Source organism: Oreochromis aureus, linkage group 4 (assembly GCF_013358895.1).
Source record: "Oreochromis aureus strain Israel breed Guangdong linkage group 4, ZZ_aureus, whole genome shotgun sequence".
NCBI lineage: Eukaryota > Metazoa > Chordata > Actinopteri > Cichliformes > Cichlidae > Oreochromis > Oreochromis aureus.
Window position 1 is genome coordinate 10,354,206 of NC_052945.1, and position 12,835 is coordinate 10,367,040.

The 12,835-nt window shown below is 40.0% G+C and overlaps 1 protein-coding gene across 2 annotated transcripts; it reads right to left on the reverse strand.

Moving 5' to 3' along the window:
• Positions 1-75: 75 nt before the first annotated feature.
• Positions 76-10,820, reverse strand: mafk (v-maf avian musculoaponeurotic fibrosarcoma oncogene homolog K). Of its 2 annotated transcripts, none has more exons than XM_031729944.2 (3): positions 10,617-10,820; positions 4,623-4,699; positions 76-4,543 (listed from the first exon to the last, which is right to left on the reverse strand). In XM_031729944.2, exons 2-3 carry the CDS (start codon positions 4,665-4,667, stop codon positions 4,106-4,108), a joined length of 483 nt encoding a protein of 160 aa, XP_031585804.1. In that variant the 5' UTR covers positions 4,668-4,699; positions 10,617-10,820; the 3' UTR covers positions 76-4,105. The 2 variants fall into 2 exon arrangements, with proteins under 2 accessions (XP_031585804.1, XP_039466787.1); XM_039610853.1 differs by lacking the exon at positions 10,617-10,820 and adding an exon at positions 10,125-10,166.
• Between the last annotated feature and the right edge of the window lie 2,015 nt (positions 10,821-12,835).

A 12,835-nucleotide genomic window follows, 5' to 3' on the forward strand; every position in this document is an offset into this window, starting at 1 on the left:
AAAAAGCCTCATTTGGAAATACAAAACCAGACAGAGTGACCCTTATTTATAGGAATAAATTTACCACACATTAAATAAGAGCAGAAACAACATAGATTTTATTTGTACATGAGGGTAGTTCATTAAGAAAACATGTAAATGAATGTAAAAATAATTTAGGTGTTTTTTCTTTTTAATAAAATTACACAAATCATTGAAATAAATATAAAATATATGAGCAGAGTAATGACAAGTCATGAATGGTACATACTCAATTTATGCTGCCTTTTTACTGCTATTTGACAGTCACTCTAAGCCTCAAGACATTTATCTCATACTCACAAACGCAGAAGTTGCTGCTGTTACACTAACATTCAATGTATTTCATCCATAATTTTAGCCACACCTAATCTGTATACATGCTCCACTCTTACATAATTAAAACTGACTTTCTACATGGCTAAAGTTAAATACTATAGCTTGTAGGACTGGCAAAGCTTGTGTGTCGAAGCTTATTTAATCAAAGACAGCTGATCACCTCGAATGCTTACTCAAGATATACAAGCATGCACATTTCTGTACATGCATTTGCTATAATTATTTTATGAAAGATTTAAAAAAAGATCTCAGTTCTATTACTGCTCCTTGGTATTAACTGCGGTTTACTTCAATGTAGAAAGAAAGCTGATCAAACCAAGGTTTGTATTCACCCATGGCAGGAGGGTTTTTTATTTTCACCCATAAACATGTCTACATTAATGTATCTACATCTTTAAACTTCTTTAAACTTGTGTGTCTGCTAGACTTTTTTGGGTAGCTTAAGAAAAGAGCATGAATAAACTCTCTGCTAGGTCGTACTGAAATGTAGAACTTAACTCACCCAGAGGAAGGTTTGTCCTTATTTAGGCACTATACATAAATATATACTTTAAAATTTGAAACTGTTTTTTTTTTTTTTTTTTTCTCAGGTAATTATTATTTAGGTGTGCTCATAAAAAAGTATTCACCTCAGACTCGAATACAGTAATAAGTGCTAAAATTAAAGAAGCCCTGATGTAGCTTAGTTTTGCTTGGAAACTAAACCACAAGAGGTCACTGTAATGCTATGCAGAAAATGCTTTTAGCCACAAAGCCTTTTAGGTGAATGTGCTCAAGAAATAAGTTATGTAAACAGGTAATATGTACTCATTTGTCCAAGGCTTGACACATTCCTTATCTGTAAGGGGCCTGGGTGAACAGTCCTAAAACAGCTTTGGGGTTCTTTTTTTTGTTTGTTTTTTGTTAAGCAGTTACAAAAGCATTGCAGTCATTGAAATTTCTGACTTGACATATTTAGAAAAGTATACCAGGTTTAGTGGCTGCAGGGGCGGACTAGGTTTGCATGCAGGTTGATCTGTTTTAAGAGCAATTTTTCCTCATATTCTATTTGCAATAATCTTGATAACTCCTCAGTTAACGCTGCCCAAAAGCAAATTTTGCAAACTGAACACTTGATTGAAATTAGGCACTTTCAATGTTAGGCAGTGTTTCACTCGAAATGATCAAACTTGACATGACAAAATATGATAGCTTCTACAGATGGTCATCTGCAACCTGCATGTAACCCTAGTTACTGTCCAAGTCGTGCATTAGATACATTGTGAATGTGCTGAGAAGAACTATTCTTGGGCCATAAATACTCACAAGACTTAAGTTACGAAAATAGTTCTCTCGTTGTAAATTTGAATACTATTTTTTTCCTTTTTTTTTTTTCTTTTTAAGAGAAAAGTTCAGCATCCATATAATTAGACTTCAAAGACCGATTACATAATCACACCACTCCCAGCATAGTAAAAGACATAAATATAGAAAAATATGTACTATATAATGTATATTTATATAATGTATATGCTTATAAAACTAAGTATCAGGAAAAAAAGAACATGGGCTGTATTGACACAAACCAAATGAAAAATACAAAATGAGAGTAAGAACACAGCAATGCCCCTGCTTATAAATCACAGCAGGTTGTACAGCAGCAAAGTTCCCCATACTGTTCTTTGCAGCTATGGAACAGGGGAAGAACAGTCATGTCCTCTTAGCCAAGAGAAAATCCTGACATGAACAATCTATTGACTTCACTCCAAATTGGGAATGGATTCTCGGTAAGAACAGCTCGATTTCAAGTGAATTTCATATTTAAATATTACAAAATGTACAATGAGAGCAAGGTCTTTACTGCATTTAGTTATCTTGACACCACAGTTTCTAGAGATGGGCGTCAGGAGTTCTCTTGTAGAAGAGCGTGTCAAAAGAAAAGTAACTGGTTACTGTTTCGGAAATACCAACACCGGCAGCAGCACTTCTTGTGACCCAGTATTAGGAATGATTTCTATTTGGACGGAGTTCTCAATCTAAGGGAAAACAGAAGCAGTGGGAGCTTTGCCGTCTCTAGTCTGTAATATACAGTAAGTAACTTGAATTGCATCATACTTAAAAGGTCTGCTCTTATTATTATTATATCCAATATGGATTACCTACCAAGAGTTGCATACAAAGAAAAGAGATTAAACACCACTCAGTAAGTGCCACAGCAGACTGTAGTTCACTATCACTAGTTACATTAGGCACAACTTTCCTGTAAGTGGTTCGACCACATTTTGTTGTCACTTAGTTAAGCTCCAGTAACTGCGGAAATGCAAGCGTAACTTCCTTCTTTAAACAAGTGGCCCTGTGATTTTTATTTTTTTTTTTACTTACTGTATCTTAACAGTCTTCTCTAAGTGCTATTTGATGAAAGACACCATTGTCAAACGCGTGTTCCTTAATCACTTTCCAGTTTTACAATTTAGTCTAACCAAGTTTACCGTTTAAACAGAATTAAAAAAAATTTCTACAATATACATCAAGAAACTTCTGAGTCAAGGGGCTACACACAATTGCAATCACATGCAACAGCTCCAACTGCCTACACTGTCTTTGACAACATAACGTAACAGTACTTTTCAGCTATCTGTCAACTAGAATGTAGTTGACAAGAGAGATCGGAACCCTTTCTGAAATCTGACGGTACTCAGACATGTCTTTTCTCAACTGCCAGTAGGAGGAATGAAGGCACAAATGGCACTTTTTAGAATATTGTATAAGGAAACAGTCCAGTCCAACAAAGATAAATTCTATCGTAATGGGTGATTTTAACTCTTTCTAAATATTAATTTAAGGTGTTTCTTCAAAACTGCCAGATTAGATCGCTTTCAGCTGTATATAAACAACTTTACTGGATCATTCAAACTTCTCTGAACTGTACTGGTATTGCTTTCTAAATAAGTTACTTATATAGTTATCATGGTTAAAAGACTAGTATAGTTTTTTAGCTAAACATTGGTCAGTTGTCAACAGTATAATCCAAAGATCCCTCAGAACCATTTCTACATAAAATTTCATGTTACTCAAACACTCAATCAAGTGACTTTACTGCTTAGCACCTCTTAAAAGTGCTAAGCATATAAGTTTCCGGTGCCTTGTTTGGCTAGCTTTCAAAGGCATCTGATAACTGTGGCCTTGAAGAAGTGTCTATTTGACCTCAAAGTGGAAAGATATCACCTCTGTGTTAAAATACATGTGAGATATAGCATAGATCACATGTAGAACTATTCAAGGCAACAGACACAGAAGCTCATTAATATTTATACAAAGAAAATGTGATTTGGCAAAGGCTTTAAAAGTATCCATACTGTCTCATATGCGTTACTTTAAACCTGTCGTATTTTATTCTTTACATCATAAAGTATGAGAGGTGTCCCAGACCATGTGCTGCCACATTAAGGCGTGTCAAATACTTGAAATTTGAGTAAAAGCAAATCTCTGCTGTCAGTCATGGAGGTAGGGTCACAGAGGCCCGATAACCTGCCGGTGCTGGGTGTCAGGGAGGGGGTTTGCACAGTGCACAGACAATGTAGATTGTGTAAAAGAGACAAATAGAGGGAGACAGAATTGTGAATGCAGCATAACATCACATAGAGCTTGCCACCCCGGCCACCCCTCAGTCTAACTACCGAGCCTCGTCTCAGTGTGGGATGAGTGGGTTCAGACCAGGTCAGAAATAGGAAGGACCAGGCAGGCAAAGGAGAGCCCAGTCCTGTCAACACTAGGAAGGTGCTGAGAAAGCGGATGGGCTGGAGTTGTTTTGGCTGGCAGATTTGACGATGGTGATGACGCTGGTGGGGGCAACTTTGCCTGGTGAGAGAGGCCCTCTGGTCACAGTCCGGGCGAAACACTGCAAAGCCTCATACTTGGCTCGCAGCGCATCCAACTCCAATCTCATGCTGGCATTCTCACGTGCCAGCTTGTCCACCTCCTGCTGCAGCTCGGTCTTTTGTCTCTCCAGCTCCTCCTTTTGGGTAACACGTTTGATGCGGCAGCTCGCGGCATAGCCGCGGTTTTTCAGGGTCCGCCGTCGCTGCTTCAATCGCACAACATCCTCCTTGGTGAGCCCACGCAGGTGCTGATTGAGCTCCCGCACAGACATGGCAACCAACTCATCATCGCTGAGCACAGGGGCATTCTCACCCACCTCCTTCTTGACCTGCAAGACACGAGCAGTGCATGAAGAACTGTGTGCAAGCATGAATCACTAAAACACTTTTCAAACTTCTCATGCTTACCTTTAAAGCTTTGCTCGTCTTAAAAGTAGTCGTCATTCCCTGCATGAAGACAAATGACCAGAATCTCACAGAAGACACTGAAAAGTAAAAAAAAATACGACCTCAAGTAAGTGAAACAGAACATATTATTGATGGACGAAAGTAATTACAAACACGCAGATTTACTCAGCTACTTATGTTGGCAATTTAGAAGCAATTGGGGTATTCAAGTCATACTACTAGAATGACTGGACAGCATGTGTTACTTTGCACATATCATTAGTTTATACTACTCGGGTTACTTCTGCTGCAGAGTGCGTTAACATGCAGGAATTTTAAACAGTGCATTTTAGTTCATGCACTATATTTTAAAAATGAGATACTGATATTTTTTTACTCAAGATGGCGTGTTATTTGACATTTGAGATATGGCAGATAAGCAGAAATGACACCCCCACTGGTGATACTCGAGAAGTTTACTGCACAGACGTCACATCCCAGGGTTACATCATATGTCAGTGCTCATGTTTGTTTGTTAGTGACATAAATACCAGCAGATGGCAGCATGACTCTATTAATTGTCAGCACTGTTGCTTGTCTGTCTTTACATATTAAAAAGAGGGCCGTGACAATGTAGTTCACTAGACCAGGCAAAATTAGAAACAGGCAACCTCTCTCCTGCTCGTCACAGAACTTTGCATTTAAGCTCTCTGCCTCAGTGATTTTGCCAGGGCAGTATTTAGAAAAGCCTCTCTGTACTCATTACAGTGAGCCACATGCTTTCCAGACTGCTGCCATGGCCAAAAAAAGCGAGAGCGCTGAGCTGCGATCCTGTGAGAGGCACACATCCCCCAAAGGCTCCATTTCAAGACCTACAGACCAGCTTGACTACGAGTGCACTGTTCCATGCTCAACAGATACCATGGAAACGCCCTGCAAATGGGCGTGGGAGTGTGAGTCACATGGTCACCGAAAGGGTAAACAAGTCTCATTCATAACCGCAACACAGCCCATACATAGTACAGACCAAAAGAAAAAAAAAGAAAAAAAGAACAGCACTAACTTGTGCTGGTAACTTCAAGGCAACCTGTGTACAAAAATCCTCAATTCTCCTCTTAAATCCAATCTCTGACCCATCATTTATCTTCTGATCTGACATCTCTGGATTTACAGAGCAGCAGTCTACAGGATTCTGCCTCCTCATCAAAGCAAATCATCACATCAGTATAACATTTATAGTTCTGCTGAACTTTACAGGGCAGCATGTGGAAAATTCCTAAAGATAGAGTGTCACAGAGAAATAGTTTCCTTTATAGTCACTGATGTATTTTTGCTGGGAGACAATGTAGTCTATCGATTTAGTGCCGTCTCTCTGTGGTTGGATCCTCTTACATTGGGCTTTCCTGAGCTGCCCTATGCCCTTATTTAACACTGGTGGATATATTTAGCCCGCAGTGCTGACACAAATTTCTGCCAACTAAACAATTTAAAGGGAGCAATGCGATAAGTGATACCCTCAGTAAGAGGGGAAATATTCTCTTCAGACCTATTAGCTGAAGCATTCATGGAAGAAAATACTGTGGGTGTGGCTGTTCATTGTGTGATATATATATATTTCTGTTAATACACGCCCTCTAGGGGATTCTAACTCAGATCAGTAGTGCAGTGAAAAACAAATGCTTTTTTTTTTTCTTGTCTTTTAAAGATTACTAAGTCATTGTCCTGAAATAGAAAATCAAGTCAGAATCCTAACTTGGAAAATAAACACATGGCAAATGTGTGTAATGAGCAAACAGCTACAAACAGAATCCACATAAACTTCGGTTTAGAGATTTAAGGAACATCTGGTGTGCTCGCTGATGTCCTTTATTCATTTGCAAAACATGCTGCAAAGAATTACATAACTGAGATTTTAGAGGCATCAAATAAAGATGATGAACTAAAATAAAACATTCCTCAAAAGCAAGCTGGCCCTAAACGGTCTAATTTAAGTGGTATTGCGTCAGAGGGGGGTCCCTGGGTATGTTCCTTGCAAAAATCATGGAAAAGCGGTCTGGGGCCTCTCTGATCTTTATACAAGAGGTCCCCAGTCTGAACCAATATGCCAGATTGTTTGCCTGAAATTCTTAAGGCATGTGCTTATGTTTTTGCAACTTGCACGGGGACACGGCTTTCTTGATTAAGACACCAAATTTTCCTCAGAGAACAAAAAAAAAAAAACCTCAGCAACCACACAGAGAAGACAGACAAAACACGTCCTCTCGCTATAGTCAAAAAAACAACTTACGTTAGGCTTTTTTTTTTTCTTCTTCATAACAGTAAGGAAAGGAGTCTGGGAAAATACCTCAAAGAAAAGCCACAGTTGGCGGGTAAAGAACAAAACCACATTCCTGAGCGAACACACATGTGCAAACCCTCACATGCACACAGGCAAACCTTCGCTGAAGAGGGAACATGCAGTCTGAATATATCCTGCAACGTGCTCAGCTACGGGGGTGGAGTGGAGACAAACCCACTTGTAAAACAATGGCTGCAAATTTCACAAAATGTCTGGAATTTTGAAGTATCGCACATCTGTCACTTGGCCAAATAAATGGAAAACAGCCTGCGCATGCTTACGTGTGGAAGTCAGTCTTTCTTTCTTATTGTTGTGTTTCTTTGTGGGACAAATTGTAAACAAAGTGCTTCATTTTTTTTTTTAATTCACTTTCCCCTCATTTTGATATACAACAAGCAATACTGTTTTATTCCTAACGACACCCCTCTGACGACTGATAACCAAAGAAGTGCCCACTAGAGTAAATGCTCCACTGTCTATCCACTATAAACACAAACATTTCACGGCTCTGCTTGTTTGCTGGGGGATTTGAGCAAAAAGCACAATGTTGCCTGCTGTGTTCTTTGAACATGTACAGATGCATGTTATGAATACTTTTAACTAGTTCAAAAGCAAGTAAACCAGAGCAGAAGCAAGAAAACACTGATTTTAAAAAGAAACATCTCTAGGTAAACAATTGTGGGACAAGAAATCCATTATAACCTTGCTCCACATCTGAGACTAAGCCAGTTAAATAAATGGATGTACCCTTACTTCACCGATACCTCGTGATTAAAGTATAGCTTACTGTTTTTGAAGTCAGGGATCGGGTCAAGTTCATGGCTGCTCTTCAGTTACAGCAGGTAACTGTGGGGCCCAGCCTTCCCCTAAAATAAACAGCGTATCAAAGACTTATGCGCTCACACTTCACTAATAAATGCAGAGCTGGCTTGTCTGGATTCTTTGTTTTTCTTCTCTTTTTGTGTAGGTTGGGGAGGGGGTTCAGCGCAAAGCAGACTCACTGCTGCCCTTGACATTCAACTTTAGTCTTCATGAGAAAGCGCTTGCGTTTCTTGCACTTTTCTAAGGGGTGGGGGGTGGAGAGATTTCTTCACAGACTGAGGCACGCAGCACTCTGCTCTTTCTCCAGCGCAGCACATTTGGTGGGATATTATGTGAAGGAAATGGAGAGCATAGCTGAGCAGTGAGTCATGCTGTTTACTGGTAAAAGCGACAACCAGCAGCAGGGAATCACACCCTCCTGATCTGACATTTCCTGGAAAATCCCGTTGTTTCAGGGAGAGGAAGGAAAAGTACAGAGAACCTCAGAAATGGTTGGCATGACCAGCGGAACTTTCTTGCGGAAAGGGAGGAGATCTCACCGAATATCTGTGAGAAGATATTCTCCCAGTCATGGACACTGGTTTTCAGAGCGATGTAAAGAATGAAAAAAGTGGACATTTCGGTCCTTTTTTTAATTATAACTAATAATTAGTGAATAAAAGAAGACATATCAATATTCAGTCACTGCTAATAATAGTCCTAAAGATTTCGATGATGTTCCTTTAGGACAGATAGGTTGAGCAAACATTTCAAATGATTTGATTTGAGTTTGAATCACAACAAAATCGAGAGTTGCATCCAGCTCCATCAGGAATCAACAGAGAATTCCCAGCAACACAACCCGGCAATATAATTACAGGAGTACCTCTGACACTTGCCACACCTCTGACCATAATGAGGTGAAAGCAGTGGTTTGAGATCCAGTCTTTCTGACAGAAAAGACTTGATACAAGCCGCTGCCGGTGGCAGAGGGAACAATCTCAAATGCTATATAACTGCCAGGGAGTCACGTTTGACAGATGCCAGGCAGACCTGTTCAAACAATCGCCTCTTATTGCCTGTGTCCACTCTGGCTGGCATGTTCGGCTGCAAATAAAAATCACTGGGTTCCACAGTCAGTAATCAAAACTTGACATCTTTTTTCCAGTAAGAGGAGCAAAACACATCACAGCGAACGTGTTCTCTGTGAGTCATAGCATCGCTAACCACAAACATTTCACTTTCACAATACTCCACCACAAAAACGGTCTCGCATTCTGCACTGCTTTCATCCATCACCACTGTCCGGCAAAACGGGAAACAAAGGGAAGACAATTTGACCACATGCTGTATCTTCAGGGGAATTTCTCTCCCCCCCACTGTCCCATACTGGTATGATGAGTCAGCTGCTGTAACTTCTCCATCCAAAAAAGATATCATCACTTTGGTGATTGAACCACATGTTAACCTCATGACAGGAGCACACCCTGCTCCTACTGCTTCAGACTGAAAGTCACTGTGCACCCACCAGAAACAACAGTGAATCATAAAGCCCCCCCTCAAGACATCAACCTGTGACCATCTAAGCGGAACAAGTTACTCAGACACAAATATTTTCCATATATTAATCACAACAAGATCACAAGTTCTTAAGTAAATGGCAAAGGGCAAACTGAAAGGTGGACATACAAGACTGTGAAGAAGATCATTGTGAACTATTTTGGAGCCATGGTCAAAAATTCAATTAGTTAATGTAATTCCATGACAAGGTTTTCTAATATTTACCCAAGTCATTAAGAGTTATGCAGAGCAGGAATTATAGCTAAACACAGCGATAAGATAAAGTCTCTTTCGTCCTCCAAAGTGATTTATCGTTTGTGGAAATATGGGTTCCTTCTGCTGTTCCTTCTTTGTAGGCTAGTCAACCCTGGTGGTCTACCTCCACTCCACATCGTGCCCTTTGTCCCACATGTCTAAAAATGCAGACCACGTGTCGATTCCAATGTCAAAAGCAGGCTGGTATTCTGCATTATAGCACCCGCTATCAACCTCGCTGCCATGAACTGGGGAAGAGCGCGAAAATTAAGGAGGATGTGAAAAATGTTGTACATGAATTTGTTTCAACAGGAAAGTGAGGAAGTTTATTTCACTTCCATTTTCCGAAAATCTCATTCAAGTCACAGAAACGCTATAAATAAACACACATGTGGAAAAAAAATGCATTTTGGGGAGTTTGGGTTTTTTTCGTTCTAGAAAAAGTTATAATCTAAAACCTTAGAGGTTCAGGTGTGCTTAGTAATAGTATATGAACATATTCTGTAACACATTCTATAACTTTAGCTTTACGTTTAATGGGAAGTGCGAAGAAATAGTGTGATTTTTACCGTCTTAATTTTTCCCTCCCACAATGCTGGTCGAAAACGTCTCCTCGCTCGCAGTTTATTAAATTTATTAGCTATAATTTTTTTAAAGGGACCGCATTCAGTCAGTGTCATAATCGCCTCTGTTATTTTCAAAGAACTATTTCAAATCGCAGGAAAGCGGCAAAACACACCGTTTGTTTCCCCCTTTTACATATTTTCATACCATTTCTAACTTCCTATATGCGAATGCTCCGAGGTCTGCGCCACTTTTGAAGCACTGTATTATGTATCTCCAGCACAACACGTGTCCGCCCGAAAGAAACAAATCTACGAAATCAACATGAGCTTTCATAACTGGGATCAAAACTTATCCTACGAGGAGGATGCACCACACAAGCCTGTTTGCGTGCGCCACTATGTCACCGTGAGAACTCGAGTAATTTAGAAAGGAATGTCAAAACATCTTCCCGAAAAAAATAAATAATTAAATTAAAAAATAAAATACAACCTCACCTCTGTGGACGCAGATATCTGTGGACCGGAGTGCGTAAAACTGTCAAAGTATGTTTCCTCGACAACCGGTGAAGTAAGTTGACAAAGTTGGTAAAAAGCGTCCAGCACAGACGGGCAGCGGCGTATCCTCGTACTAAATTAACTACAAAACAACAACAATGTACCAACATTCCACGCTCTGCTTCCGCAAGCACTCACGTCACTGATTCCTCGTGACCGCCCCCTCCATTCATGAAAATAACTTTGTGCTGACGTCAGTCTGGGGAGGTGGGGTGGGGGGGGAGGCCTGGGGGAGGCCATAAATAGAAGACAGATACTGCTGGACTGCTTTTGCTTACTTTACAAAACTAATCTGCACAAAGTCAGCTCACGTTGCCAGCATTAGCCAAGAAAAACTTCTGATTTCTTAAGGAAGTCATAAACCTGTTGCTCTCTAAGTATGCTCACCACCCCCTCTCCTCCTCCTCCCCCTCCTCCTCCTCCTATAAGCACACTCTTTTTGAGTCAGCTCTGCACTACAAGGTATTCAAAAAAATACCTTTGAGTGAGGGAAAACAGCGACCTCCTCCCTCAGACTTGAGGAGCAGCAGCAGCATTCCATTCCTGAGGAAAGTATGTGGTGTAGTAGCTCAGCAGTCCCAGGATTTCTCTTATTTTAACTGCACTACTGCCAATAGCGTCACCGGTTATTCTGGGTAATTAAGTACTGAATGTAAATATGTTAAGTCACTAGCCTTTTATGGCCTCTACTTGTATGGCTTTTCCTCTGCAGCTATATGGTATTAGAAGATCTCAGCTTTGACCTGAACTATGGTGCCTGTTAAAGTCAGATGCAGTGTGCTGACACTAGAAAACACTGGGCAGCTGAAATTACTTAAAACTTTTTTTTTTTTGCTGGTTGGACCAGCAAAAAGTTTTTAGCTTGCATTTTTAGAAACAATGCAGTAAAACCCTGGGAAAAGTGAACATCTGGATCCAAAGCCATCCAAATATGTAGATTCTGGTTTTGGGTTATTAAAGTGCATACTCAGCCATTTGTAGTTATTTATTGGTTTATGCCTACCTATGACGAATATCAAACCGTTAAATACTCTCTTGATCTGTTATTGTGCATTTACCATACATCTCTTCTAAGCATGGACATGCTGTCAGGACGTCAGGGAAGTTTTTTTTTTTTTTCTTTGACCATTTTAGGCCAAAAGCAGCTTCATTATTGAATCATTTTTGTTCCGTGATGTTTAATGGTGCTATCTTTAGCAAGTGGTGAGACGAATGAGGAAACAGAGCAGCACACAGACACGATGTCAGATCCATGACGAAAAGCGTGACCTTTAGATAAAGAATGAGTTGTAGTTTATTAGTAAATAAAGACGAAATGCTGAGTTGGCTTCTGGCTGTGCGATTCAGTGCGCTGAGATCTTTCTGTGCAGAGTTCTCTCTGGTGGGTGGATGGTTTAACATTTACAGTTTTTCCAAAGCACTGGACAAAAACATTGGAGACTGACAATTCTGAGTCAGAGAGGAGTAGTCCTTTATACGATTCACAAAAGCTTGCTTACAGAAAAACTGACTAATTCCTTAGAATCTTTTTTTTTTACTCTGGCTTTATGCCAGACAAGCAGACTGGGATAGATTTAAAATGAATGTCATCATTTATGGCAAATGACTCAACAGTTCAACCTTTTCCCCCGAATCACATATGGAATCAATTGTTTACTAAGGATGGTTGGCTCCGTCCTTTCATCTGCGCTGGAACCTGCTTCGAGTAAAAAGCAAATAAACCAGATGAGTAACCTTCTTTTTGTACAGGTTACTTGCATCACATCACAGATTATAGATGAGACGAGACCCAAATGAGTTATTAGAATAACTGTTATTGGACTGTATTAAAGATGAGCTTAAGTAAATCAGGATCACATATTAAGTGAAATAAGATGATGGGATACAATGCAGAAAATGTAAATAAAAAATACAAAAGTTTGGTGTATTGCTTGTTTTCTAGAGAATGTGCAGACAGAGAAAAGAAAGAGATCAAACTGGAGAGTCTCTGCAGGACCACCGCGAATATTCTGCACCAGTCAGACATCCAGCTGCTCAGTCAATGGCATAACCCTCAGTTACTGTCCATCTGGCAGCAGCGTATGCCGGTGACCTGAAATACACCCGATGTGTGAAACAAAACAAAAACAGCAAAACCATGTGCAGCAGACTTGCCGGGG